The following is a 27,210-nucleotide window of genomic DNA, read 5'->3' on the forward strand; positions in this document are numbered from 1 at the left end:
TGAAACCTTGCGATATCTTCAGATCCTCAGGACAGTGGGCTACACAGACACGGGTCCTGTGTCAGTGATTCCATGGGTGTGGAGGAGGGGGCTTTGCCCAGGTATGGGGCTGGGCAGGGACTGAGAGTGGTCTCCCGCGGCCTCTCCCTGGAGGCCAGGCCAAGATTGTCAACACTGTATCCCAAAGTTCTGGGAGGCGGACAGCAACAAGGCCAGCGGAGACCCATGGAAGACTAGAGCGGCTACAGGGAACAACTCTGGGATTGCTGGGCCAGACATTCCCTTTCCCCAAAGAGTCCAGAGGAAGAGAACTGTCGGGACAGGGGAGTGGGGAAGGGCTCTCTGGGCGGCAGGCGCCTCCTCCTCGTTGGACCCGGCCTTCCTCTGCTCCTGTAAGCCTCTGTCAACCAGAGCAGGTTTGCCCCAGAAGCCCACCTTCTCCGAGCTGTCCTAACCAGGGTCCTCCAGACCAGGAATGAGGCTCGTTGGGCTCAGCCGTGGTCCTCTCCCCGGAGTCCGCCACTCTCCCCCAGCCCCGCTGCTTCCTTTCTGACCTGGAGAATGGTGGGCTCACGCTTCGTTCATTCATCACATTTACTTGAGGGCCTACTACGTGACAGGAACTTATAGGGTTACCACAATCAACAAAATAGACCAGCAAATAGTCACACAGATATAGCGGCACACGGGTCAATGCTATGGCGAGCGCGGGAGCGGGGTGACAGATCTGAGCATGTGCGGGGGTCAGGCAGCCACTCTGACCCACACACTATCCCAGCCGAGCGGTCTGGCCTGCAGCCCCCTCCGCACCTCTCGGGACCCGCTTCCCCCACGCCTCCCCGGCGGCCCTAGTCAAGGTCGGTTTACGGGATGCGTCCTCTGGGAGAGGCGGTTCCCGTTTAATCCGAGCATCCCACCTGGCACACAGGGTGCGCTCAGTAAATAATGGATGCAAGAATGGATGGATGGATGTGTGGATGGATGGGTTTACGCGGGCAAGCACACCGCAAGCTGACCACCCGGCAGATCCCGGCGCCAAGCCCCCCCTGGCAGCTTCTCGGGGTCTCGGCTGAACCAGTGGGGAGAGGGCGCTCACCAGGCTCGCCCCGCCTTCACCTCGCCCCTCCTTCACCTCGCCCCTCCTCCGGCCGGCGCCGCGGCGCCTTCTGGGAAGTGTAGTTCGCGCCTGCGCCCGGAGTGCCGCGGAGGCTGGTCCCCCTCTCTTGGGACGCGACGCCCCACCCCCGCCCCTCCTCAACGGCCTGCGCACCCGGCCCGGTTTCCTCCTGCGCCGACCTAGGTCGCCGCCGCCGCCGCCGCCGCCGCCGAGGGTCGCGACGCAGCCTGTGGGCGGGGAGCGGGTGCCCCCGGCCGTGCCGGAAGCCAGGAACGGAGGCTGAGTCCGGGATGGCGCGCCAGGTAAGGCGAGCGCGGACGGCGCCGCGAGCCGGGACCCCGCCGCCAGCCGGCGAGAACAGACGCACGCCTCGGCGGGTCTGCTCCGCGCGGCTCTGTGCGTGCCTGGAGGGCGGGGGCGAGCCTGGGACCCGCCAACTTTGGCCGGGCGGGGGGGAGAGTGCTGGTGCGCAGGATTTGGTGCGGAGAAGTCTAGGTCCCCGGACGCCCCCCTCCCTTCTCCCCGCCCCGAAGTGTACGCATACTTGGAGTCTCTCTCCACCTTTGGAAACTCGTTCCTTTGGGTTAAGCATCACCTTCTCTTCTTGGCTTCTAATGATAAATTATACTGGGAGCGATGGGCACGAAGGCCTAAGGAGAATGAGTAAATCTGTTCACTTTCATTCTTGGTAGGAACGTGGATTCTGGGCCGGGGGAGGGCATAGAACAAGGTACCAGGTTTTATCCATTAGGTGAGATGTGTAGGTCCGAGAGGTGGAGGGAGAGTCCCATCTGTCATAGCCTGGGACCCGTTTGGGCAAGTTGTGTGAAGGTGCTAGGAAACCTGATGGTACCAAAGGGGAGTTGCTGCACGTTCTGCTGGGTGGGCCCCTGGGGCCAGCTCTGTAATTGTGGTGGCTCATGAGCTTGGGCCAACCTCAGACAACCGTGGGCTCCGTGGTTTGAGGGCGGGGGAAGGGGTGGTGGTGTTGGGAGAGTGGCTGGGGCAGTCTGTGACCAGGCAGAGCAGCCCTGTGCCAGGACCTTGGCGACATTAATGCCCCACAAGCTCCTGGGAGAAGGGGAGAAGCCAAGCAGTTTGGATGCCGTGGGAACAAGGGCCGTCCCCTCTGCAGATCTGGCCGTAGTTAGGGAGCCCACGGCCACCGCAGCTCAGATATGCCCGCTGGCCCCATGCTCAGGCCTCCTCGTACCATAGTTTCCTCTTCTATACAATGAGGGGTTGGATCTTTTAGATCTCATGTTCTGGAGTGTGTCCTCCCACTGTGTAGCTTCATGGAGAAGGTGCCCAGGAGTGGCCTTGAGAAGTGGTAGGTCACAGTCAGAGGGAGAGGAACAGGGACGGCCCCCTGTCTTCCTGTCCAGCGCGACTGCCAGATGCTCAGGGGCGTGGGAGCACAGCCCGCAGGTGGGGTTAGCAGGGTTCGGGATCTGATCTGGAAGCCCGAGTCTGAGCCTGAAACGTGCTGGGAGAGCGGGTTTGCGCTGAGAAGGACCTGAGGGCCATGTCTGTGGCCCGAGTGTTGCACATCATGCTCGCCCCCTCCCTCTTCCGTGTGCGTGCACGCGCGCGCACACGCACACACACACACACTCACTCTTCCTCTGCTTTTTCTGGGTAGAGGGAGGCTGCTGACGGAACCACCTCCCCTGGCCACAGTCAATTCCCGTTCCCGTTTTATAAGAACTTTGTCATACAAGAGTGTATCTTTTGACTGAGGTGGTGAATGGCCTGGAAACCATCTCTTCCAGATGTCTAAAAGAGCTGGTATATTTAGCCAGGAGATGAAGAGGCACTCAAGGTCAGGAATGGTGTGTGTAAGAGCCCACTCTGTAGCTGGAGGTGGCCGGCTGTGACCTACAGGTGGACGTTAGGCAGACAGATTCGGCTGTAAGAATAGGAATCATAGCACTTATCATGTCCCAGCATTTGTTCCAGGCACTTTTCCTATGTTAATTCATTTAATCTTCACAACATCCCTATGAGAGAGGTTTGGGGTTTTTTTTTTTAATATTTATTTATTTATTTATTTGGTTGTGCCGGGTCTTAGTTGCAGCAGGCAGGCTCCTTAGTTGCAGCTCGCGGGCTCCTTAGTTGCAGCACATGGGCTCCTTCATTGTGGCATGCGAACTCCCAGTTGCGGCATGCATGTGGGATCTAGTTCCCCAACCAGGGATCGAACCCGGTCCCCCTGCATTGGGAACACGGAGTCCTATCCACTGCACCACCAGGGAAGTCCCGAGAGAGGTTGTTTTGATCCCCGTTTTATAGATGAGTTTGCCGAGCCCTTAGCTAATATGAAGCAAAGCAGGGATTGGAATTCCAGCAGCCTGGCTTCTGAGGTCAAGCCCAAAGCCCCACACTCTGCCCGTTCGTGTTCCAGAACTTCTTAACTGACAGATCAGGCCAACGATGGGACTGTGGTGAGCCCTCCGTTGCTATAGGTGTTCAAGTAGAAATTGAAGAACCCCGCTGTTGTGAGTGGAAGTTGGCACTAAATGTTCACTGTACCTTAAAGGTGTACAGCAGTTGTCGGTGATTTCTAGTTCACAGACATGCCATGGTGGACAGCTGGCCCCTGGCGGGAGGAGAGGGTCCCGTTCACCCGCGTAGTTTTCATTCCGGCAGGCGGGGCAGGTTCTGCCCAGTCTCGGGCCGTGACTAGAGGGCAGCTCTCCGCTGGCCCTGTGATTCTAAACTTAGAATGTGTCAGAATCATCCGGGAAGCCTGAAAATGTCAATTTCTGGGCTCTGAAAGCAGTGAACATAATCAGGATTTAGTAGATCTAAGATGAGGTGAGAAAATCAGTCCTAATTAAAAGGAAATCCTGAAGTAAATCATTTGAACCTAAAAGCCCTTCTGTTTTTTCAGATGTTAGGTAGGAAATAGCTTCTGATGGGAGAAGATAAGGACAGTACTTTTCACCCAGTTTGACAAACAGAGCAGCTGTCTGCTGACTTGAACTAGCTCTGCAACAGAACTGCCACTTGACTCTGCTGGACCCTTACTCTCCCCACTTCCTGCTCCAGCCAGGCCCATGCCATTTGGACTCTGCCATTATCAGTGGCTACAGGATCATTTATTTTTACCCAAGACCCTACCCCTCCCCTCCATCACCACCTTGAAAATCTTGTTAAAAGTTCAGCTTTTATTAAGAGGTTACTGAGAATGAGAATTTGTTGGTTGCAGATACTCCCATAATCTGTCGCCGCAGACTGTACTGGATAATAATGATTTTCTAAAAAGTGGATGTCTGGGACTTCCCTGGCAGTCCAGTGGTTAAGACTTTGTGCTTCCAGTGCAGGGGACGTGGGTTTGATCCCCGGTCTGGAAACTAAGATCCCGCATGCCGCAAGGCGTGGCCAAAAAAAATAAAAGTGGTTGTTTGATGCTTGGTTTGTTAAGGTTTACTGATCTTCTGATAGGTTATAGTCACAGTCAAGCAGAGTCTAGGGTCGTAGACTTGGCCCATGGCTGTCTGCCTGCTCCTGCTGCATCACTCCTCCTTGCTTTGGAACCTCGCCCCAAGCCCAGGATAAAGTGCCTGAGCAGCTGCCTGCGTAGGGCCATCCTGTCAATCAAACGAGAGATCTGAAGTGCTTGCAAGTGTGTAGGGATCACCCCTCTGCTGATGTTTAGGCCCCCTGTGTGTGACATCTCACTTAGCATCCAAGTGGCTTAGAGGGAGGGACAGAGATGGATGGAGCTGAGAGGCTGGCTGGGGTCTCGCGCACCTGGTCCACATATAAAATGTGGCGTATTGGAGAAAGTGTACAGGCAGAGAAGGTACCACGACTCCAGCTCTCATCTCCAGATAGGGAGGTGTTGAGGCCGTGTCAGTTCTCAGCGAGGCTGGTGTTCCCTAGAGAGGGCCGGGGGAGGGGCCTCATTAGAAAGGCGGGCCCTCTGCAGCTCCGTAGCTGGGATCGGCGTGTTCTTCCCTTGAGCTAAGGGACCTGCAGAGCCAGCCCTGTGTGGAGCTGCCAGAAGGTGGAGAAGACGTGGCCTCGAAGCCCACCTTGGCTCTCCTTACCGGCCTCCTGTAAAATGGGCGTGTGTTTTGGGTGGCATTTTTGTTTTGCAGGTGCAGAGCCTGGTGTCGGTCGGTGCATCCCCCTCCCCCCTTATAATTCTCAGGCGAGTCAGCGTACACTAACCAGACTCACAAAGGACAGAGAGATAAATCAGAATATGCCAGTTCCTTAACTTACGGTGAAAAATAGAGCTGACAATCAAACTGGAACTATATGGTGGCCGATTAAGTGTTTGACCACCTAACGTGAAATCTGCATGGGAAGCCCAGGGTTAACGGAGTCCGAGCACAGAGGTTTGCTGGATAAGCTGGCATCCTGGAGCCAGGATGGCCTGAAGCATCCATCTCCCTTAGGAAGAGCCCTGTGGTGCAGGACAGAGACTCTTGTCACCTGGGCAAGGCCAGGAAGCCCAGACAGATTCTGGAGCCCCCAGTGCCCTTCTCTAGGCGTGGTCCATGGTGACAGTGCCGCAGCGTTGGTGCCTTCTCCCTTCGGGCAGCAGTGACCTGGTTCCAGCCCCTCTGCCTGCCCTCCAGCCTCCCTGACAGGTCCAAAGGCCAGGACCTGGGGCTTCCAAACTCCCTGCCATTGCTAGGCCCCCCTCCAGCTGGCTGGTCTTCCCCCCAGGGCTTGGTTTGACTTGTTTCCAGGTTCTGGGGACACTTACTTTTCTCTAGCGCATTGGTCATAGTGGGAATTTAACACGTATTTGAGTGTCTAAGGGAAAAGAGAGTGAAGTAATTGTAACTCCTTGACCCTCTCTTGCCCCCTCCCCACTTTTCCTTGGCTGTGGTGGTGAGAGAGTGGGACTACTGATAGGGGGTTCCAACCTTTTTGATTCTCTGACCCTCTTTCTTAATGTTGAAAACTTAGTACGTTAGAATTTAGCCTTTCCATGTATTTTAAAATAAATTCAGTATTACCTTTAAAGGACACACATGTGTTCATCACAACAGCATCTATAAACGTGTACATGCAGCCCACTGGCAGTGTTTGTGCCCATTTAGCCCCTGGACCTGTTGGGACAGGTCTGAGCCTCCCGAACATGGACAAAAAATTAACCAGTAGTCGATCTAAAGGAGAAATAGAGAATTTTATTCACGCCAACCTGAGGATTATAACCCAGGAGACAGTCTTTCAGAAAACTCTGAGGACTGTTCCACTTGTTAGAGGTGGAAGGCACAGTTACGTACATTCTAGAGACAAAGGATCGTTTGTCAAAATGACACACTGACATTTTACATAAAGTTCACCAAAGATACACAGTCCCGATCTACACGTACAGCAGGTCACCATGACCCCATACAGAACTAGGAAAAGAATGAAGAAGGAACAAACGCATTGATCTTTATGGTTGAGCAGACACTCCTGCCTTTGAGGAGGTCTGCTTAACGTATGATGTAGATGCCCATTGCACGTTAGGGGGGCCCAGCACAGGCGGGGAGTATGTTATGCTTAAGTTTCCTTGCTCTGCCTTAAAAACAAATTTTATCCCATCACGGTCCGCAGAGCAGACAGGGACTCCCTAAGCAAAGTGTCTCCCTGCTGCACCAGCTCCAGGGTTCCCGAGCCTGGCTGGGATTCGGACTCTGGGAGGGAGAGACGGAAGAAGAGGAGGAGAGGGGACCAGAGGACGGAGCGAGGCCGGCGGGCTGCGGATGCCAGGAGGGAGGCGTGAGCGGAGGCAGCGGGGGCCGAGGCTGCAAAGCTAGGGCCAGGCTGGGTCGTGAGGCCTCCCTGCCAGGTGTGCCAGGCGGGACACCCTCTGGGCCCTCACAGTGCTCGTGTCCTGTTGGGAAGTGTAATGGGACCCTGCGTCGGGGTCCCTGAGACCACCCCAGGGTCCGTGATTTGCCAGGAGGACTCCCGGGACCCGTCGTATAGTTGTATTCACGGCTGTGATTCATTACAGCCAGAGGACACAGTCACGACCAGCCGAGGGGAAAGGCACGGGGGCTGAGGCCCAGCAGAGCAGGAGACGCGTCCCCTCCTGGTGGCGTCACACAGGTCGTGCTTAATTCTTCCAGCCGTGAGTTGTGACAGCCGGTGTGAAATGTCCTGTCCCGGGGAAGCTCACTAGAGACTCAGCACCCAGGGTTTTCCCTCGGGGCAGGCCACGTAGGCACCCTCCTCCTGGCGTGTACTGAAATCCCAGAGTCCCAGAAGGAAAGCAGTCTTCAGCGTAAACCACACTGTCTGTACAAACAGTCTGGGCCCAGCAAACCACCCTTATCGATCAGGAAACCGTGGGAACCTCCCCAAATCCAAGTTCCCCAACACCAGCCTCAGGCCAGCCTCGCAGGCGAGCCTTTCTCTGGGCAGCAGTGTCAGGCCTGCTCTTCCACACGGACCTGAACGTTGGCTACGATCTATCTGTCCGGAAGGCCAGGAAGAGATGGGGGCGGCTCTTTGAGAGATGTTTCGGAGGGCGTCTGAGCGTGTTCCCGAGAGGAGGTGCCCATACCCAGCCAGGGGGGCAGAGGTTAGTTCAGGAGAGCCCGCTGGCCTGCTGAGCAGCTGTCCGGTGGTCAGAATGCACAGGGGGCCGAGGAGGAAGAGACTGCGGCATCTGACTGCTTGTGGGCCTTCGGACTCTGGACCAGGGCAGGTAGCCCGTGGAGAGGCTGCCTCCAGCCGGGTGTGTCCTTGTGGTGGCAGCGGTCAGCGGGAGACAGGCAGAGTGGGGAGCAGATGCCATTGGTGACAACGCCACGGTTGGTAGCAGCGACGGTTTTTAAATTTATTTATTTATTTATTTATTTATTATTTGTTTGTTTATTTATGGCCGTGTTGGGTCTTCGTTGCTGCGCATGGGCTTTCTCTAGTTGCGGTGAGCGGGGGCTACTCTTCGTTGCGGTGCGTGGGCTTCTCATTGCGGTGGCTTCTATTGTTGTGGAGCACGGACTCTAGGCGCATGGGCTTCAGTAGTTGTGGCGCGTGGGCTTCAGTAGTTGTGGCTCGCGGGCTCTAGAGTGTAGGCTCAGTATTTGTGGCGCACGGGCTTAGTTGCTCCACGGCATGTGGGATCTTCCTGGACCAGGGCTCGAACTCGTGTCCCCTGCGTTGGCAGGTGGATTCTTCACCACTGCACCACCAGGGAAGTCCCACAGCGATGGTTTTTAAAATCACTCACTTGAGTTGATGAAACAAGCAGTAGATTATCTTTGCTTTATTAGGAGTGTCTTCATTTTATTTAATTATTTTTTTCTTACAGATAAATAGTTTAGCATTTGTTCCTAAGCCAGAAGGACCCTTCCCGTAATTTATATTCTGCTTAATATAAATATAAACTTTGTGCTTAATTTGCATGAAGTTAATTTTTGCTGTAATTTAAAATTCATGCCTTCTAGATGCTGGTCATCTTCTAGGGTCTGACGGCCATTTTAAAGCCCACTTAATGACTATTTTTAAAGAAATCAGGACAAAATCTTTCTTTAATCTTACGAAGCCCGCTGCAAAGGCTCTGGGGGAGGATCCTGCCTCACCTCTTCCAGCTTCTGGTGGCCCCGGGCGTTCCTTGGCTTGTGGCTGCATCACTCCAACCTCTGTCTCCACTGTCACATGGACTTTTCCTGCCTGTGGGTCTGTCTCTGTTCCTCTTCTTTTAAGGACACCAGTCATATTGGATTAAGGACCTGCCTTATTCCATTAGGACCTCATCTTAACTGATTACATCTGCAGCAACCCTATTTTCAAATGAGGCCACGTTCTCAGGTACTGGGGTGAAGACTTCGGCGTATCTTTTGGGGGACACAGTTGACCCCCGTCACTGTCTCTTGAGCAGATTCCCGTTGCCCCTGTGCCCGTTCCCGTGTGTCAGGCGCCCACCCCATGCTCTCTGTCACTGCTCCCCCCTCTCTGGTGTCCACCTGGAGACACAGGCGAGCTGAGGATGACTAGGCCGGCCTTGCTGGGCGGGAACCAGCCAACTCCCCTGAGACTGTGCCCACAGGTGTCCATGGCCTTCCAGGACCTGGCCGTGCGGTTCTCCGAGGACGAGTGGCGGCTGCTGGGGGAGGGGCAGAGGGCGCTCTACCTGGACGTGATGCGGGAGAACTACGACACGCTGGCCTCCCTGGGTGAGAAGCAGGCCGGAGCCGGCTGACGGGGGGACGGGAGGCTGAGTCAGCACCACGCGGGTCCTGAGTCACTCTGCACCCCGGGACCCACCGGGCCTTGGGCTTTGTTTACACAATGAGGTGACGTCGAGAGCCTCGCGCTGAGCTGGGAGCCTCGCGCTGAGCTGGGGGCCTCGCGGGTCTTTTACGCTGTCGTTTCTGTGGACCGTACTAGGGTGCTGGGTGTGATCCAGTGGGGGCCCTAACAAACTGGCAAAACAGCACTGGTCCCCGAGGTTCTGACCGTCCCTGGGGTTTGGGTGGTCATACGGACACACACGTGCACGGGTGCGTGGATGGCAGGTGCCTGGGCTGCTGGCGTGATCGCGTGTGGGAGGGCGGAGGCCGGCTCCCACTCCCGGGGGGGACTGTCCTCTTTTCCTTCCCAGGGACAGTGGACCTGCTGCCCCTCTCTGCCTTCCTGTGTCCCTCGGAGCCTGGAGGAGCCGTGGGGGGCCGGGGCTGTGCTGCTGATGGGCAGGACTCTCCGCGGGGAGGAGGGCCCCTGGGTGAGTAATCTTGGCGGACGAGGGCAGGCCCTTTTGGGGTCCTGGTCCTCCTGGGTAGGCTAGGCCCAGGTGGACTCACTCGTGTCCTTCCCACGTGTCCTCAGCCCCTGGCTCCGTTCCTTCTGGGATGCTGTGACCGCAACCCTCCCCACCTCGCCACAGCGACCCCTCTGTGACCTTTCACCCCTCACCCCTCTGGGCCGGGAGCCTGGTACACTGTTGCCCGTCACATGAAGTGCTAGGAAGAAAGCTGGGGACACCCTTGGAGAGCTTTGCCCCCTTAGGCCCCCTTCCCGCCACCACCCGTGCAGAGCCAGCCTGCAGCCCCTGAAGGTCCAGAGACTTTGGGCGGTGGATGTGGTCCAGGGGGTGCCGGGAAAGGCAGGGGTCCGGATAGTGGCAGGGCACAGGGAGGCAGCCCTCCTTGGCGGTCCCCTCGGAGGAGTAACAGGGAACGAGCGGCAGGAGCTCAGTTACCCGTGGTCCCCAGCGTCCTGCTCCTGGCTGTGCCGTGGGCAGATCGCCTGCCCTGAGCCCAGGTCCTCTTTGTCTGTGGACACGGGTCTCTCCTTTGCTGCCCCTCACGTGGTGGGAGGATTACATGAGATGCAGCGTGACGCCGCAAGCAGCAGCATGAGTGCCGAGCTAATGCGGGGGGTTTTCTCTGGCCTCTTGGCAGGAGGAGCCCCCCAGCACAGCCTGCACCTCAGCGCCCTGGTGCAGCTGGTGAAGGAGATCCCAGAGTTCCTGTTTGGGGAAGTCAGCCCTGAGAGCGGGGGAGCCAGCCTGGACGGGGAGGGGGCGAGCCCCGAGGGTGAGTCGACAAGCCGGCGGGCCCTCTGCATCCCATAGACAAGTTCAAGCTGTGGGCAGCGCTGTGCGCCTGCCCGCCCCTGCCAGGCCCTGGGTGGAGTCGCCCCACGGCATGAACCCGGGCGGTGTGCCTGTCCTCTGAGAGCGCGTGGACCGTGGTGAGCCAGCAGCTTCTGACTCCTCTAGTGGCTCGACCTGGCTTCATCCACGCCCTTGGGGCCCCCGTCGTGGTGTGCCCCGCGCGGTGGGCGAGGCCGGCCCTGTTCTGTAGATGACTGGCCAGGTCCCCCCAGCCTGCACTCTTCCCACCTCACCAGACTCTCCCTCCTTCCCCAAGCTCTGCTCGCCGGCACTCTCACCTCCTCAGGGGTCTGTCCCCAGCAGCCCCAGCCCGTAGGGTTCCTTTGAGTCTGCTCAGCTGATGGTCGGGTGACAGGGATCTTATCAGAACAAGACCTAGACTGTGAATCTACGTGTCAGAGCCCAGAGATGACAGGGCAGAGGTTACTGACGTCCTGGTCATTGTTAGTGGAACACGGCAGGGAAGGGCCAGGATGGGACAATGGTGGGGGCATTTGACCTCCTGCCGGGCTTAATTCCAGTGTCCCGCCCCCCAGCAGCAGCTGTGATGGGGGATACTTGCCCTCTCCGAGGCTTGCTCGGCTGCCTTCCTGACACACCTGTCGGCCGGCCTGGCCTGGCCACCATGCCCAGCGGCAGCTCATCCAGCAGCCCGCCCAGAGCCAGGGGGCAGGGGAGCCCCCTCCCCATCAGTGAGTATGACCCAGCACGGGGGCCCCAGGGAGCAGGCCTAGTGCTGGGCCTCTGCCCGTGGACCAGTGAAGATGCGGGATGCTCGGCCCCATTCGCAGGGTGCTGTGTGCAGCGTGCCTGTGGCACCGGACCTGAATCTCAGCTGCTCGCCAGGGCAGCGTTAATAGTCAGGGAGGGCAAGGTGGCCACTGGGATTTCTCTGGGTCTTATTTTATTTTAAAATTTTGGCAACTTATACATTGTCTGAATATCTGTTTTTATCTGAAACATTTCAAATTAATATGACATAAAATTGGCACTCCGGAAAAACATACCCCATTTAGCCTGTAGTTTCAGGTGTCACCTGGCACCTTTGCCACGTGCCCAGCTTTGAGAAACATATGTACGAGGCTTGGGCCTGCGTGTTGAGGCTATGGGCATGACCTGCTGAGCCAAAGTCAGAGGCTGGGGTTGGGAGAGGGGCCCGGAGTGAACAGTCTTGTGTTTACATTTACACCAGAAGGAAACAGGGAAAGACCCTGCCTTCCCCAGGATGGACTCCTGGAGCAAACCTGCGGGAGCTGGCTCTGCCGCAAATCCAAGTTCCCAGGACTTGGCTGCCCCTCAGGGATTTAGGGCCTGGAGGGGCCTGTCCTCTCGGGGGACCAGATCCCAGGTGACTTCTCAGGGTCAGGAGCTGGGGCTAGAGAGGCCTTCCTGTCTCTCCTGCAACAGAAACTGCTGACATGCCAAGGCCTGTGGAGGAGGAAAGCCCAGGAGCCCCCAGCCAGGAGCCTAGCCCTCCTACCTGTAGTCCCAGGAGGCAGAAGAGCCACAGGAATCAGGAGACAGGGGCCTCGGGGACAGGTGAGGGGCTGGCTTTCCTGAGGGTGGGGCCTGCGCCGGAGCTGAGGGGGTGGGAAAAGAGAGGTGTCGTGTGGCCCCCACCTCAGCCTCCTGACCGCCCGGCGTGGCACTCAGACGTCGTCCGCATTCTCACGGGTGGGAAATCTGACCCCTGAAGGTCCCACAGCTGCCGCCTTCAGGGCTGCCCTGAGCGTGCTGGCCTTGCAGGAGCTGCGGGAATCTCTCCTGGGAACAGCCCCTTGCAAGGCCTCATCAACTGCCTGAAGGAAATCCTCGAGCCCGGGCCCCAGCACCCCGAGCAGCCCCTGAGCTTACCGCCGCCAGTCGCCGGCCTGGGTGCGACCCAGCTGACCAGAGCAGAACTGCGGCCCGGGAGCCCGCCCTGGGCAGGTGAGTCCCCGCGGACCTGTCTCCTCACGCCAAGGTTTCTGACCCTGCGGAATTGCCCTTTGATGGATCTTTGTCTATAAATATACAATCCTCCCTAAGGATCATTGCCAGCTTGGCCATTCCGGTATCATTAGTGTCACATTTCTGGAGCCAGATGGCTGTCTTAGGGGAACAGCGTTGGTCAGCTGGTGTAAGAAAACTCAGAAATAGACTCTGCCCTGGATGCTTTGGGTTCTTTACTCGTCCTAACATGGGACACCTGAGGAGGAGATGATGAGTGAGTGTCACTTCATGTTGACACGAAGTGGGATGCTTGCAGTGGGCCTGGGGGAGCAGGGTGACGCGGTGGGGGCAGGAGCCCCAGCCCTGGACCCTGACGCCTGTTAGCTGGGCAGACTGTGAGACGCTCCTCAAGGCTTTGAGCCTTGGTTTCCAGTCTGTACAAGGGGATAGTTGTTCCCACCCTAGAGGGCTGTTGTGAGGCTTAGGTACAGAGAGAGAGAGAGAGAGAGAGAGAGAGAGAGTGTGTGTGTGTGTGTGTGAGAACCATCTCCACGTAGCAGCCCAGTCCTCCCACTTCCTTCGTTTGTACTCAGAGTAGCACCATATGCTCTGCCCGTAGGGTGCATTTTCACATCCTCCGTTCATCCATCCAGTTCTGGGAGGTGTGTAGACAGGCATTTTTAAGCCAAGCACTAAGAAGACAGTGGCCTCTGCAAGGCTGAGTGAGTTATAAGAAGGCCTGCATCTCCAGATTTCTGGCCTTGGACCTTTTAACTGAATTCCCCTTTTGGTTGTTTGTCACCGAGACTGAAGTCACCGATTCAGGGGGAACATGTGTTCCTTTTTTCTGTAGTGAAGACAGAGACAGCCTCAGGAGATTGTCCCCTCCAGAGTCTGCTGAACTGTCTGAAGGAGATCCCAGAGGCCCGGGACAAGCAACCCAGCCCCTCAGGAGCAAGGGACCCACGGCTGCAGGAGGACCCAGGGGCCTGGAAAAGGAATTCTGGAGGTAAAGGCCACTGGCTGGGCAGGGAGGCCCCTGGACATCAGCCGTTGCCTTTCTCCGCTCCAAGCAGGGCAGTAGGTGACCCTCCACAGCCAGACACTCGGGCGCACACATCAGTGTGTCGGTTGGAGTAGCCAGACATCGGGGATCATGCTATAAAAGGACGTGGGCGTGTAGGAGGTGCAGCAATGTGGTAACATTCCAAGTTGGCTCTTCCAGTAGGAGCTGAGGGTTCCAGAAGGAAGGAGGGGATGGTTGGGAGGGAGAGAGACGGAAAATAGGAGACATAGCTCCAGGCCGTAGACTTGCCGGGTATCGTTTTGCTGAGGGGGTTCTTGTCACATTCGCATGGGCTCACCACTGGTCATCAGCGTCCCAGAACTTTGAGAAAGTCGATCTGAGATGGACGTGCTGCCCTTGGAGGCAGGACCCTGGCTCGATGCTGCCTGGGGTGAGCTGCTTGGCATCATCCCTCAGCAGAAATCTCTGGAGGCGGGGGTGGGACTGGGTCCATCTGCTGATGATTGAGCAGTGACGACCTTGGAGCTGAGACGGCTGTGGGGGCCGGGGGCCTTGGACGCCCCATCCTAACCCTAGGAAGGCCTCATGAGGGGCTTCCCACAGGGCCCCGCCCCCTCCAGACCCCTCCCCCCGGGCCTGGAGCTGGCAGCGCGCTCTCTGCAGTGAAGGTGGAGGACGTCTGGGCCCGGGGGCCCCCGGAGCCTGCATCCTGTCAGCTCAGCAAGCGGACCCACGGCCCTTCTGCCGCGGGCAGCCCTGGGGACAATGGAGGCACCGCCTGGGTCCGAGTGCCCAGCTGGGGCTCTGCAGCTCGAGGTGAGGCCTGGGCTTGTCTGCTCGAGTCTTCCCGGGTGGGGTTCTCAGCGCCCCCAACAAGGTTCTGCCAGCCCACAGGGGACGGGGCACTTGCCTGTCTCCTGGGCGGAGAGGCATCCACCTGGCCGTCCTTCTCAGGCAGTTAATCCCTTCCCTCAATCCCCGTCCTCCTAACCCAGGCCCTTGCCCAGGAAGCCTTCCATTGTAAGGACCGTGGTCTTGCAGAGAATTCCCAGCAGTCGGGAAGCTGGCCCCTATGTGTGGCTCTCCCAACCCTGCCCCTGGGCCTGGGTACAGCTGGCGTCGCTTCCCCAGGTTGGGGAACAGAAAACAGATCAGAGCCCGCACAGAGGGTGTCCTGCCTGGCAGGCTCCCACACCTGGTACAGGACGACTCGCCACCCCTGCGGAAGGCAGGCCAGGCAGCCAGCCGGGGCTGGGCCGGGGAGCTGGGCCAGAGATGGTGATGGGGCATCTCCCCTGTCCCAGCCGGCAGCACCTCGAGCTCACCCCTGGAAGCCCTGGAGGCCTGTCTGAGGGGCATCCCCCTGAGTGGGTCGTTACCTTCCCAGCCGCCAGCCAGCTCTTGGTCCCGGAGCCCCCAGCCAGGAGACCCTGGGTCTCAGAGGCCCGAGCTGCAGCGCCTCGGATCACACAGCAAAGGTAGACTGCGTCATGGGCTCCCGGTGGCGTTTGTCCCTGTGCACAGAATGGGGGATGCCGAGGATGCCGTCAGGTCCCCCCTCCTCATCCCAGGCCTCAGGGGTGCAGCCCTTCTCCCCCAGCCCCCTCTCACGCCTACCCCCAAACAGCCCCTGCATTTGGTGGAAGCCAGTTAAACTCTTCTGCCCACTGTCTCCACTGAGAGGTTCACTTACCCTCTAGGCCCACAAGACCAGTGGTTGGGTTTATGTGGGTTAACGTGCTACAGGATTTTAATCAGCACCACGAGTGCCCTAACCTAAGGGGAGATCCCAGTGGGAGAGGTGTTGGGGCAGGTCTGGGCGCCCGTCTACAGCCCAGGGCCCAGGGGACCTCGTCTCCTGTGGTTTTCCCATGACGCCAGCTGTGCTGTTTCCTGCAGAGGTGGTCTTGGGGCCTCTTCTGGCTCTGGGCCTGCAGGGCTGCATGAGAGACAGCCCTGCCCTCCCTGCAGGCTCCCAAGGCACCCCCACCAGCTTCTCTTCGTCCAGCAGCATTGACGGGGACCTGGATTTGCAGAGCCCTGAGGGCAGCCAGGGGCATCGGCCTGGAAAAGGTGAGCTGGCCGGCCTGAAGCTGGGAGTGGATTCTGGGGAAGGACGGGAGGCGCCCCCTGCCCACCGCCCTGTGTCCGGCCCAAGCAAGTCAGGCCATCACGCCCGGTGCCGGCAGCAGAGCGGGGATGCCACGGCGGGAGCAGACGCAGGACCTGTTTAGGGGGGCGGGGGTCTCTTTTAGTGACTTGGCTCAGACGGGGCAGGACGACATCTAAGATGTCTTAAAAAGTAAAAAGATCTCCTTTAACATCAAATTCTTCCTTATCCCAGCCACGAAGAAGTCAGTGTCTGTCATATCCACTGACTTTCCAACTTAAGGAAAAACGTCGTGAGGTTTGTGTGAAACCACCTTAGAGGGTGTGTTTGGTGGCTGCGCGTCAGGGTACCTCCTCGTGGAGGCCTCCATGTGAGCTGTCCCCTCTTTGGGACCTTGCAGGACTGGACCTTTTTCTCCACCTGAATGATCCCAGTGCTCTCCGTCTGCCTTGTCCGTGGACGCCCGGTCCCCGGGGCTCTCCTCTGTGTTTTGGCCTCACCCACTGTCAGTGGAAAAGCCTGGAGCTGCACCCAGGGCTCTGCGCCAGGCCAGCCGGGGCCATCGGGCCGGCCTGGGGCCTCCGGTGTCCCTGGGCCTGGGTCCCTGCACCTGCCACGGGTCAGCCCCTTGCGTGGGGGTGGCTTTTACCTCCCAACATGCAGCCGAATTTTCTTTTTAATTTTTAGTCCTTAGTAGGTAATAGATCGTTCAGTCTTGCTTAAAAGCTACAGAAGGTTGCGGAGGACGGGTGGCATCTGCCTCCCTCTGCTGCCCTGTGTTGCTGAGCCACCCGCTACTGTGACTTGCAGGGACGCTGCGTGTGGCCCGGCATCCTGTGCGCAGCTTCTCCACCGTGCTTTCTGTCTTCATGCTTCCCTTTGGCGTCTTCCCACGTTTGGTCTTAGCACCCTCAGCGCTGTGCTGCCCGTCCCCTCTTCCCCGCAGCTGCGCGGTGGGCTGCGGTCGGGACCAGGATATTCCTTCTCGAGCATCCTCTATCAGCAGACCTGGTGTTCTAAGTCACCCAAACGGCAGGCGATCTCACGCCGCCTTGTGGAAGCTTCCAGCCCAGCTCCCCAGCTCCCCGTGCTGCCCCAGAACTCAGCAGCGTCTGTGGGGAACGCTGTGTGTGGGGTTCCTCTCGTGACTTTGCAATTCCAGCCTACAGTGGCCTGAAGCTCTGGCAGTTTCTCTTTTCTCCTGCCCTGCCTGGCACAGCATCAGCAAACGCCTTCAGGAAAGAGCGTGGCTGAGGCGACAGCTGACCCACGAAGGGCCTTTTCTAGAATTTCCGTCCAGGGGCTTCCCCGGTGGCCCAGTGGTTAGGACTCCGCGCTTCCATTGCCGGGGGCACGGGTTCCGTCAGTGGTCAGGGAACGAAGATCCCACATGCCGCAGGGCACAGCCAAAAAAAAGAAAGAAAAAGAATTTCAGTGCATCCGGTTCCTATTGTATCCACAGCTCTGTCACTAGAAATACGATTTTGGCAATTTGTTTTTTTCCCAAGTCGAAAGGCATTAGCGTTGCCCTTCTTGACCTGCTCCATCCTTGGCCTTTCCCTCTTTGAGTAGCGAAGGCAGCCTGACGACGTTCCAGCCTCAGCGCCCATCTCCTCCACCACAGCCCGCTGACCAGTTTCTGTGTAGGCGGCCGAGCTGGGGAGGCCTCTCCCAGGGCTGCCGGGAGGCAGGAGTGACAGGTTTGGGGCCAGGTCCCCCCTGCAACTGGGTGCCCTGAGCCGGTGTGACTGGCCTCGGGCCCTGCGCCTCCTCCAGTAGCTCCGGCTGCGCCGGACACAGGGCACAGGCGAGGCTCCTGGGGTTCACAGGACCGAGCTCTGACCAGCCAAGACCGTGAGCATTGGGTTTTCACAGGAAGCCCCGTGGGAAGCTCCCCGCTCCAGGGCCTGGAGAACTGCCTCAGAGAGATACCTGCACCTGGGCCGCAGCCCACCTGGTCCTGCTCCTCGGCAGGGCACAGGGGGCCGTGGAGAGTGGAGCCCAAGAACTGGACGGCAGGCATGGAAGGTAAAGCGCTGCCCAGCGTCTGAAGGATCTGGAGACTTCTGGAAGGTTCCTCGGCGGCCTTCCAGAGTAGCTGGAGGCCAGCACCAGGGACCGCCCTGGGCACTGCCTCCCCAGAAGCTGGTGGACCCCTATCCTGGCCTGAGATGAGATGATATCCTGGAAACGGCCTGGGCAGAGGCTTGTCGGCGGTGAGGCGGGATGGGACACCCAGCCCCACTGCCGCTGCTCCAAATCTGGGCCTGAGCCGGGGCCTTGGCCGCAGAGTGTCCGTATCCTGGCTGTCGGCCCCACGTGCCTTGGCGTCCAGCACGGCCGCTGAGCTGTGGGGCTGCTGGGAGTCTGGGTAGCTGGGTTGGGGCATAAGGAGATCCTGGAGGATTCGGGAGGCTCCCGGGAACGTCTACGGGGCTGTTGTATGGCGCGCTCCAGGAGCTTGTGAGCCCGAGAATCCAACATGACAGAAGTTGTTCTCTGCCCAGTGACTTCCTGGCCTCGGTGCCAACACGGGGCCCCCGGGCTGACAGGCCTCTTGGCTTCTCATTGAAACAGGACTGAGGGGCGAGGCCTGGGAGCCAGCCCACCTGGGACAGCGAGGGGGTGACGTGCCCACCAGGAGCCTCCGCCTGGCCAGCCCACAGGCACTTGCTTCTGGCACCATCCCTGCCTGCCACCAGCGAGGTCCCAAGGACCCCGGGGCCGCCAGGCCAGGACCGTGGAGGTGGCTCCCAGATGGTGAGCTGCCTCTGCCCCGGGACTTGCTGGCATGTCTTTCCTCCCAAGACAGTGTTTGACGAGGGAACAGATTCCCCCTTCCCTCTGTACTCCTCTTTTCCTTCCTTATCTCACCCATTCTGGACTGCCAGCTGGAGTGTGTGCACATTCCCCAGAGACTGCTGGCTGGAGCACCCCGAGGTGTGCTGAAAAGAAGTGGAGAGAGCACTGCTTTTATCCAGAAGCTGGGTTTCTCTGGGGGAAAGACTGGTTGTTTCCTCTGTGGTACCAGTTGCCTGGGGGTGGAGGCGTGTGTCCTGCTGCTGCAGCGTAGTTGAACTCAAACAGCAGAATTCCTTCCTAGACTTGCTGAGGTGGGCTGGTAGGGTCTGACTCCCTTGAATAAGTACAGTATTTCTAATACTCCCACCAGGCAAGAAAGAGCTGGTTTGGAGGGCCTGCTGTGGACATAACTGAATCTCTCCTCGGGCTGCTGGTCCTGAGTGAGTGCAAGTAGGAGTGGCTGCCTGGCTTATAAGACCCAGAGCCTGGCTGGAACCATACTGCTAATGGCTTCCAGGGTCTTGAGACTTCTGGAAGGGTCCCTGGCGGCCTTTCCAGAGTGACTGGGGACCGGGCCAGGCTCTGGCTTTGCATCTCTCCACCTCCCATGGCCAGAGAGGAAGCTGTTGAGGGTCCACCAGAGCTTGTATGGGGTTGAGCTGAAAAGGGACCAGCTCCACAAGCCCGCCCGTTGAGGCAGATGGCCCTCCTGCCTGGCACTGGGCTGATGGACAGAGGGCTTCTTTATTGCCATTTGCCCAGGGCCAGCCACCAAGCCCTCCCCACTCCACTGCCTGGAGAACTCTCTGAAGGGGATTTTGCCCGGGGGGCCCTTGCGCTTCACCTGCCTGGCCGACCCTGTCCCGGGCCCCAGCCCCAGCCCCAGCTCCAGCTCCAGCTCCAGCATCAGCAGCTCAGAAGGAGAAGACCCAAGGCTGGAGCCAGAGCTCTGGCAGCCCCTCCTGCAGGGTGAGCTTGTTGGGGAGAGGAGAGCTGGCAGCCCCGCCCCAGGGTGCAGCCACCGCCCTGACCCCGGCTTTGTTTGTGACAGAGGGGGACCGCCTTCCCAGCTGCAAGGGCCTTGGCCCTCCTTCCCCACGCCCTGGCGGCCCTCGCACTGGCAGCAGCCCTGGTGAAGGCCAGAGAAGAGGCAAGACCGGGGACCACCGTGGTCTCAGTGCAGGTGAGCCTGGGGTCTCCTGAGAAGGGGGCATGTCCCCCAGGAGGGCCAAGGGTCCAGAGACCGGGTTCTCTGAGTCCCACCCATCACTTTGCCTGACTCTTGCCAGAAAGTTCTCTACTTTTATCACGCTTGAGTTCCCCGTAGGATGAGCTGTGTCCAAGAGAGAAGGCGAGGATATTGAGGCACATGGGGCCCCAGGAGTGTTAAATGAGTGTGTTTAATTGGAAAGTCCGACAGTAAACTTGAGATATATATATTTTTATATGTGTATATACTATATGCACATTACACACACTTAAAACATATGTACGTATGTATACTGTTGTGTCAGTCCCAGTATATCGATAGTGAAGCTCTCAGCTAGGAACACCTGGGGCCCTCACCCCAGCTCGTGTTACTCGTAGCGGGCCAGCCCCACACACTGGAGTCCCACTGGAGCCAGTGTTGTGTGCTGTAGGACGCACTTTGGCAGAAACATCAGGGAACTTGGAGGCACAGGACGTATTACTTGCAGGTCGTGGAGGTTACGTGGTACGCCCACTGGCGAGGTGCGGGGGAGAGAGAGTGCGCAGACCTGACTCTGTTTTTATTAGGGTGGAGGGTAGGGTGTCTAGGGTTTGGCATATTCACTCTTTATTGGCTTATTTAAAGCATAAGCGTGGGGCTTCCCTGGTGGCGCAGTGGTTGAGAGTCCGCCTGCCGATGCAGGAGACACGGGTTCGTGCCCCGGTCCGGGAAGATCCCACACGCCGCAGAGCGGCTGGGCCTGTGAGCCATGGCTGCTGAGCCTGCGCGTCCAGAGCCTGTGCTCCGCAGCGGGAGAGGCCGCAACAGTGAGAGGCCTGCATACCACACAAAAATAAATAAACAAAATAAATAAAGCATAAGCGTGGAATTGGGGCCCAAGAAGGGAGAAGTAGGGTCATTCAAGTGGTCATTGATCCAGGTCACCCAGATCTGGGAGGCTGCCTGCTTCCTTACCTGGTTGTGTTGCCAGTAGCTTTGGCAGTAAACAGAAACAAGTGAGACCCCTCCACCTGGGGAAACTAAGCGGTTGTCCCGTCAGGAACGCTGGAAACAGGCTGCCTGCTACTCCAGGCCTCCGCAGTTCTCAGTCCGAGCCTGACCTAGTGTTCGCTCCCAGCAGGAAAAGCAGAAGAGAAGGTGAGAGGCCGGTCCCATCTGCCCTGGAGAGAAGTGTGCTTGGAGAACCTGGGCTCGCCTGGCCCCCTGGGCAGCGCCGGCGGAGGTAGGGATGGGTGGGGTGCAGGGTCGGGGAAGGGGGCTCCCCGCTGCACTCAGGCTAGTGTTTCCGCCCACCGCTTGGCCTCTGCGGAAGCCCCGGCTGTACCCACATTCCTCACCGGCTGTGGACCTGTCGGGAAACAGCAGAGGGTGCCAGGCGTGGACCCACAGGGCCTCCAGCAGGTCTCCAGAGGGGCCTCACTGGGGGTGGGACCTGCAGGCATGGCGCTCTCCAGCCCCCACCTACTGGGAGAGCCGCAGAGGACTCTGGAAATAATCCGGGCCACCCTTGTCCTGTGTGCTCTGGTGCCCAGAGATGGGCTTCCTAACGAGCCAAGTATATCCCTCTTGCATCTCGTTTAACGAGTATTTGAAAGTTGAAAGTTTGGATGTTTTGGGGTTTTTTTTTAGGTCATGTCCAAATACCCCCGGTCAGAGTGGCTCTGGGAAAACGATGTGTATCCACACCGCAAATGCTCTGTGCTCTTCCTGCGGGGGCAGCTGTGGGTCCCCGCCCTGCCTCTCAGCTGGAGAAAAGGTTGGGGTCTGGGTCCTGCCAGCCTCCTGGGTCAGCCTGTGGGCCCCTGTCCTGGAATCCAACGGCTGGTGAAGAGTTCAGGGGCCTGGGGCCCGGAGACGGAAGCCCAGGTGTTACAGGTGAGCTGGTGGCTTCCCCCCGACCTCGAGTATCCGGGAGCCCTGCAAGCACAGGGCTGGCGGGGGCTCAGCGTCTGCACGGCCACCCACTCTCTTTCCCCGCTGCTCAGCTCACTGTGGCAGGGTGGGCCAGCCAGACCCCCAGGCTCACAGCCTGGGAAAGGCTTTTTCATAACAGCCTTCCAGCCTCGTTTGGGTCACAGGCAGGAAGAGTCTCATGTTGAACTCACTTCAGCTTGCTTATTTCATTTCAGGGTTTTCCTACAGGAATAGTTGGCTGTTTCATAAAAGTATACAGACCCTTTTTAGAGGCAAAATAGAAATGGAGACTTTCCCCAGAAGAGATGCATCCAGAATCAAAGTTCGGGGTTTGAGGCGACTTTAGAGGACAGAGGGGGAAACAGGCGCAGTAGTGAGTGGCCTGGCGGGGGCGTCCCCAGAGATGTGGTTCTGTGTCACCCAACCCCGTGGAAGCTCTTCCCTACACCACGTCAGAGACCCGCCTCGGGAGGGCAGGGCTCGGTCCCTGGCCCGCTCTGGGACGTGCACCCAGATCCTCACACTTGAAGCCTGCAGTGGGGGGCTCCGTCATATCGTGGGCTTGGCGTCCCTGCAGGTGCAGCTGCTTTATCAGGAGCGCTGAGCTGGCCTGAGGCCGGCAGCCCCGCTGCTGCGCCTCGGGTAGAAGGACACCTGGGACAGCAGCACTATCGCTGGCCCTTAGCCGAGATCCTTCCTGAAGCACGTGGCTGGGCATCGTTTGGGTCCTTGGGCTCCAGTCTCCACTTTTTCTGTTTGAAGCTCTGGGGTCCTGAGAAGTGCAGGCCAGAGCCGGGCTGGGGACTCAGGCGTGGCCAGAGAGCAGGTCTGTCCTGCGGCTCCGGGTGGTGATGGGGCTTCTTTATGAGGCTTGCCTCGGGTGGAGACCAGTTCCAAGGGAACTTAGGGTGAAGGAGGAGGTGATTTTTTTTTTTAAAGTAACTTAAGACTTAAAGTCCTATGTCTGTAACTTCTGAAGAGGGAGGGTAAAGGTCAGGAGGGAGTGGGGATGCTTGTGGTTTACTGGTGACCAGTAGCACTGGGTGCTGATACAGCCCCCTGGTCACCCCACTAGCAACACCTGGGACCCAGGCTGGACTGGCCCTCCTGGGCGCTCTCCAGATGCTGCCCACGGTCTTGGCCTCATGCCATCTGCGGCTTCTCCAGGCCCTGCCCACTGACTCCCAAGGGCAGAGTTACTCAGGACACCAGTAGGGCCCAAAGGTGGCATAGAGAACCCACCTTTTCCTAGAAGATGGGAAGGCCACTGTCCTAAGCGAGCTTGGTTACCATGGAGACCCGGTCTGTGATTTATCCTGCCCGTGAATCTGGGGAACAGCCGTCCATAATTCCCCAGCCTGAGTCGCTAGGATCCTGCCCGTCTGAAGCCCGGCCTTAGCGGGGCAGGATGAGATACTAGCTGAAGGGACCCTGGGGGGAGAGAAGGTCCTGACGCTTCGAGGACCTTCACCCGCGTACCGCTCTGGTTTCAGCCGGGACCCACCCGAGGCCCCTTCCCGGAGATCCGCCTGGGCCTCCCCCCGGAGCCGCCATCCCTTGGGCTATGCCGCGCGCCTCCCCGCGGCCACCGTGCCCCTGCGGGAGTTCCCTGCAGCACGAGCTCCGCAGCCTTGATGCCGCCCTCTCGGAGAAGCTGGATCGGCTGGCCTGGGCCCTGGCCGGCCTGGCTCAGGAAGTGGCCGCCGTGAGAACCCAGGTGGATCGGCTGGGGCGGCGCCCGTGGGGCCCGGGGACGAAGGGCCTCCTCCGGGGCCCTCGCTGGACCGGTGGCCCTGCTCACAGACACGCGCCCTACTGGAGGCACAAGGGCCCCCGCAGGCCGAGACCGAAGATCTTGCGGGGCCAGGCGGAAGACTGTAGGGCTGGCGACTCCTCAGCCCTGGCCAGCGCGAGGCCCCGCCTGGTGCCTCAGCTGCCCCCGGACGTGCCCCTGGCAGAGGCTTCTGGGCCCAACTCTGGCCCTCTCTCCTCGGCATGCGGCAGCCCCGCTGTGCTGACCGTGTGTCACCCCCTCGGACGCCCGGAGGGCCACCGGAGCCCCCCGCCCCCTTTGCTGCCTGCTGCCCCACCCCCCCAGGTGGCCGCCAGTGCAGCAGAGCCTCGGGCTGCAGCAGCGGCACCACCCAGGACCCTGAAGTGGCCCAAGGATCCAAGCAGCCTGTTGGCAGGGCTCCACAGAGCCCTTGATGGGGAGCACAGGGACCCCGCGTGGGGGTCCCCTAGCCGCCATCTTAATGGGCTGCATCCTGCCGAGGATGCCCCACCCCTGGCCGCCTCTTCCGGGGGCCGGCCTCCGCCCTCGGCCCCCTGCAGCAGAACCTTCCCCGTGTCTGGACTGTGAGGGGGCCGGGGGTCCGCCCTTGGCCTGACCGCCCCAGACTCCAGGATGCCCGTTGCTCAGGGAGGTGCGTTCCCCAGCCACGCCTCTGGCTTTCTTGATTCAGGTTCGTTTAGATGTCGCTCCCCCTACTGCCCTTCCCGCTGGAACTGCCAGGGCCGGCAGGGGGTGGTATGCGTACACGCGCGTGCACGCCACGTTGCCGGGGCGCTGCGAGCCACTGCAGGGACGCCACGCAGGAGAGCACCTCTTCCCACCTGCCGTCCTGACCTCAGCGCTGAGAAGCCGTGGCTGTCCTCTTCCTGGCGGATGGGGGCTTAGCTTTCATTTGGGGCAGAACTCCGACCCCTGGTCTAAGCTGGATATACCTGTGTGGATTCTAAAATTACCGACCCTGGTTGCTAAGGAAAAGGCCCATGGCTCCTACAGAAAGGAGCCCAGAGGGGCCACACCAGGGCGTGGCTGATGGGTTGTTACCAGCACTGGGGACAAGTCTGCCCTCCCAGAGCCTACAGAGAATCAGCAACCCCCCTACCCCGCCCCCACTCACGACTCCCTTGTGTTTTAGATGTGGCATCTGTAAACAGCCTACGGTCGGATTTTGTCTTTTAATCCAGCCTGACAAATTTGGTCCTTTACTCAGAGCCCTTAATCCATTTATGTGCAAAATGATTGCTGATACATCGAGATTTGAATATAGCATCTTATTTTGTGCTTATGCGTGTCTCACACGGTGGTGTGGGGTTCCCGTCTTTCCTGCCACCTTTTGTACTGACTGTTGTGGGTTTTGTTTGTTATCAGTCATTCCATTTTCCCATCAACCAGCCTCAACATTTAAAGAAGTAAAAGGGAAGACATCCAGATTTACAGCTGTATTTGGGAAGTTCTGGCATAGTTTTTTAAGAAATTGATAGGACAAATCAGGAAGGATATGGAAGATTTGAACAAGCCAATTAACAAAATTGGCTCGATTGATGAATATCTAGAACGCTGCACCACAGGACTACAGAATATTCATTCTTTTCAAGCATACACAGAACATTTACAAAAACTGACCCTATACTAAGCCCTAAGTGTAAACAAATTTTAAAGTATTCAAATTACACTGAATATGCTTTCTGACCATACTTTAGCTTTTAAGCTAGAAGCAAATAACAAGAAATGAGCAATTCATATGTATATATATATATATAAATAAGAATTGTGCTCCTAAATAACCTGTGTGTCAATGAAGAAATCATAAGAAATACTTTGAACTGCACTATAAGAAAGTACGGCATATCAAAACTTGTAGGATAAAGCTAAATCAGTACTCAGAAATGGGTAGGCATAAGTGAGCGTACAAAAAAGAGAAAAAGGCTGAGAATTTACAAGGAGGTACAAATAGGACAACAAAAGAAATCCCCCAAAATGTTAAGGCGTGTAAACATAAGAGTAGAAATTACTGAAATAGCGTTCGCATAATAGATACAATCAAGAAAGCCCAAAATTGTGGTTTTAACAAACCTAACAAACTTGACCAGTTTGTGGTGTGATTCATCACTGAAAAAAGAAGGCACAAATCACCAGTGTCAGGAATGAAAAAGGTGACACTCCTATAGATGCTGCTACAGACTGTATGAAGATAAAAAGATACTTCAAAATTTGCCAAAAATTTGAACACTCATACAACTCCCACAAGAATACAACTTAACGAAACAGACTCAAGAAGAAATAGAAAATCTGACTAGTCCCACGACATTGGAAAAATTGCATCAGTGGTCAAACATCTTCCCACAAAAGTACAGACCTAGAAGTCTTCTCTGATAAATTCTACCTCATTTAAGGAGAAGGTAATTTCACTAATACACAAAGTATTCCAAAGAACAGAAAAATATAGAATACTCTGACTCATTTGTGAGACTAGCATAACCCGGAAACCAAAACTTGAGAACAGTACAAGAGAAGAAAGTCACAGGCTAATCTCCAAAAATGTTCAAAGAAGTAAAAAAGTATTATCAAACAATGCAGCAGTTTATGAAAAGAAAAAAACGTCATGACTGAGTTGGTTTTATTGCAGAGATTCACAGATTTTTTTTTTTTTTTTTTTTTTTTTTCGGTATGCGGGCCTCTCACTGTCGTGACCTCTCCCGTTGCGGAGCACAGGCTCCGGATGCGCAGGCTCAGCGGCCATGGCTCGTGGGACCAGCCGCTTCGCGGCATGTGGGATCCTCCCGGACTGGGGCACGAACCCGTGTCCCCTGCATCGGCAGGCGGACTCTCAACCACTGCGCCACCAGAGAAGCCCCACAGATGGTTTTAACATTTGAAAATCACTAGTGGTAACACGCCATCATAATAAAGGAGAAAGATCATCTCAGTAGCTGCATAAAGATCATCGGATAAGAGCCAACATCCATAAATACTCTAAGTAACCTGGGATGAGAAAAGACATCGCTTAATTTGATAAAGAGTACCAAAAAAAAAAAAAAGGCTTACAGTAAACATAATACTTAATGATGACATTGAACAAGTAAAGGAGGCTGCCTTTCACACTGTAATTCAGCACTGCAGTGGATGTCCTAGGCAGAACAGTGAGCAAGGAAGATGCAGGTTTGACGATCAGAAAAGGAACACAGGAGTCATTACTCACAGGTGATATGACTATATATATAGACAGTTGAAAACATCTATAGATAACCTATTAATGGGAGAGTTTATAAATGGCTAAAGGCCAATGTATCAGAGTAAGTTGTATTTGCATATACCAACAACGGCAGTTAGAAAAAAAAATTGGGGGAGACTTCCCTGGTGGCACAGTGGATAAGACTCTGCGGTCCCCTTGCAGGGGGCCCAGGTTCGATCCCTGGTCAGTGAACTAGATCCTACATGCTGCAACTAAGGAGCCCACGTGCTGCAACTAAGACCCGGTGTAACCAAGTAAATACATAAATATTTTTTTTAAAAAGAAAATAAAACATTTTTATAGTAACAAAAATTCAAGTATCTAGGAATAAATCCAACAAAAATTTATATGAAGAAAACCATTCAGTACTTTTTTTGAGTTCCTTCATTCCTCATTCCTCACAACAGTTTATGTAGCTGTAAATACTATCATTATCTCCTTTTTTAAAAATAAATTTATTTATTATTTTTGGCTGCATTGGGTCTTTGTTGCTGCGC

At 57.1% G+C, this 27,210-nt stretch overlaps 1 protein-coding gene across 10 annotated transcripts; it reads left to right on the top strand.

The window, feature by feature from the left end:
• The first annotated feature begins 1,263 nt into the window (after window positions 1-1,263).
• On the top strand, window positions 1,264-25,208 carry KRBA1 (KRAB-A domain containing 1). Of its 10 annotated transcripts, XM_081244345.1 has the most exons (18): window positions 1,264-1,419; window positions 9,126-9,252; window positions 9,681-9,800; window positions 10,480-10,614; window positions 11,231-11,386; window positions 12,102-12,233; window positions 12,441-12,623; window positions 13,485-13,635; window positions 14,234-14,469; window positions 14,958-15,131; window positions 15,625-15,726; window positions 17,639-17,791; window positions 18,341-18,523; window positions 19,328-19,534; window positions 19,617-19,748; window positions 20,893-20,997; window positions 21,405-21,650; window positions 23,183-25,208. In XM_081244345.1, the coding sequence occupies exons 1-18, from the start codon at window positions 1,408-1,410 to the stop codon at window positions 24,049-24,051; spliced, it is 3,423 nt and encodes a 1,140-aa protein (XP_081100471.1). In that variant the 5' UTR covers window positions 1,264-1,407; the 3' UTR covers window positions 24,052-25,208. The 10 variants fall into 10 exon arrangements, with proteins under 10 accessions (XP_081100471.1, XP_081100466.1, XP_081100469.1 ...); XM_081244340.1 differs by lacking the exon at window positions 1,264-1,419 and having other exon boundaries at window positions 8,176-9,252; XM_081244343.1 differs by lacking the exon at window positions 1,264-1,419 and having other exon boundaries at window positions 8,176-9,252; window positions 20,896-20,997.
• Window positions 25,209-27,210: the final 2,002 nt, after the last annotated feature.

Source organism: Mesoplodon bidens, assembly GCF_964165515.1.
Source record: "Mesoplodon bidens genome assembly, chromosome: 9".
Taxonomy (NCBI): domain Eukaryota; kingdom Metazoa; phylum Chordata; class Mammalia; order Artiodactyla; family Ziphiidae; genus Mesoplodon; species Mesoplodon bidens.

Excerpts from the sequence above, each read along its gene's own strand:
- KRBA1 (XM_081244340.1), top strand. The coding sequence starts at position 9,066 with ATGACTAGGCCGGCCTTGCTGGGCGGGAACCAGCCAACTCCCCTGAGA. Across the intron at positions 13,636-14,233 it reads CTGGAAAAGGAATTCTGGAG|GCCTCATGAGGGGCTTCCCA; the intron begins GTAAAGGCCACT and ends AACCCTAGGAAG. Across the intron at positions 19,749-20,892 it reads CCACCGTGGTCTCAGTGCAG|CAGGAAAAGCAGAAGAGAAG; the intron begins GTGAGCCTGGGG and ends GTTCGCTCCCAG.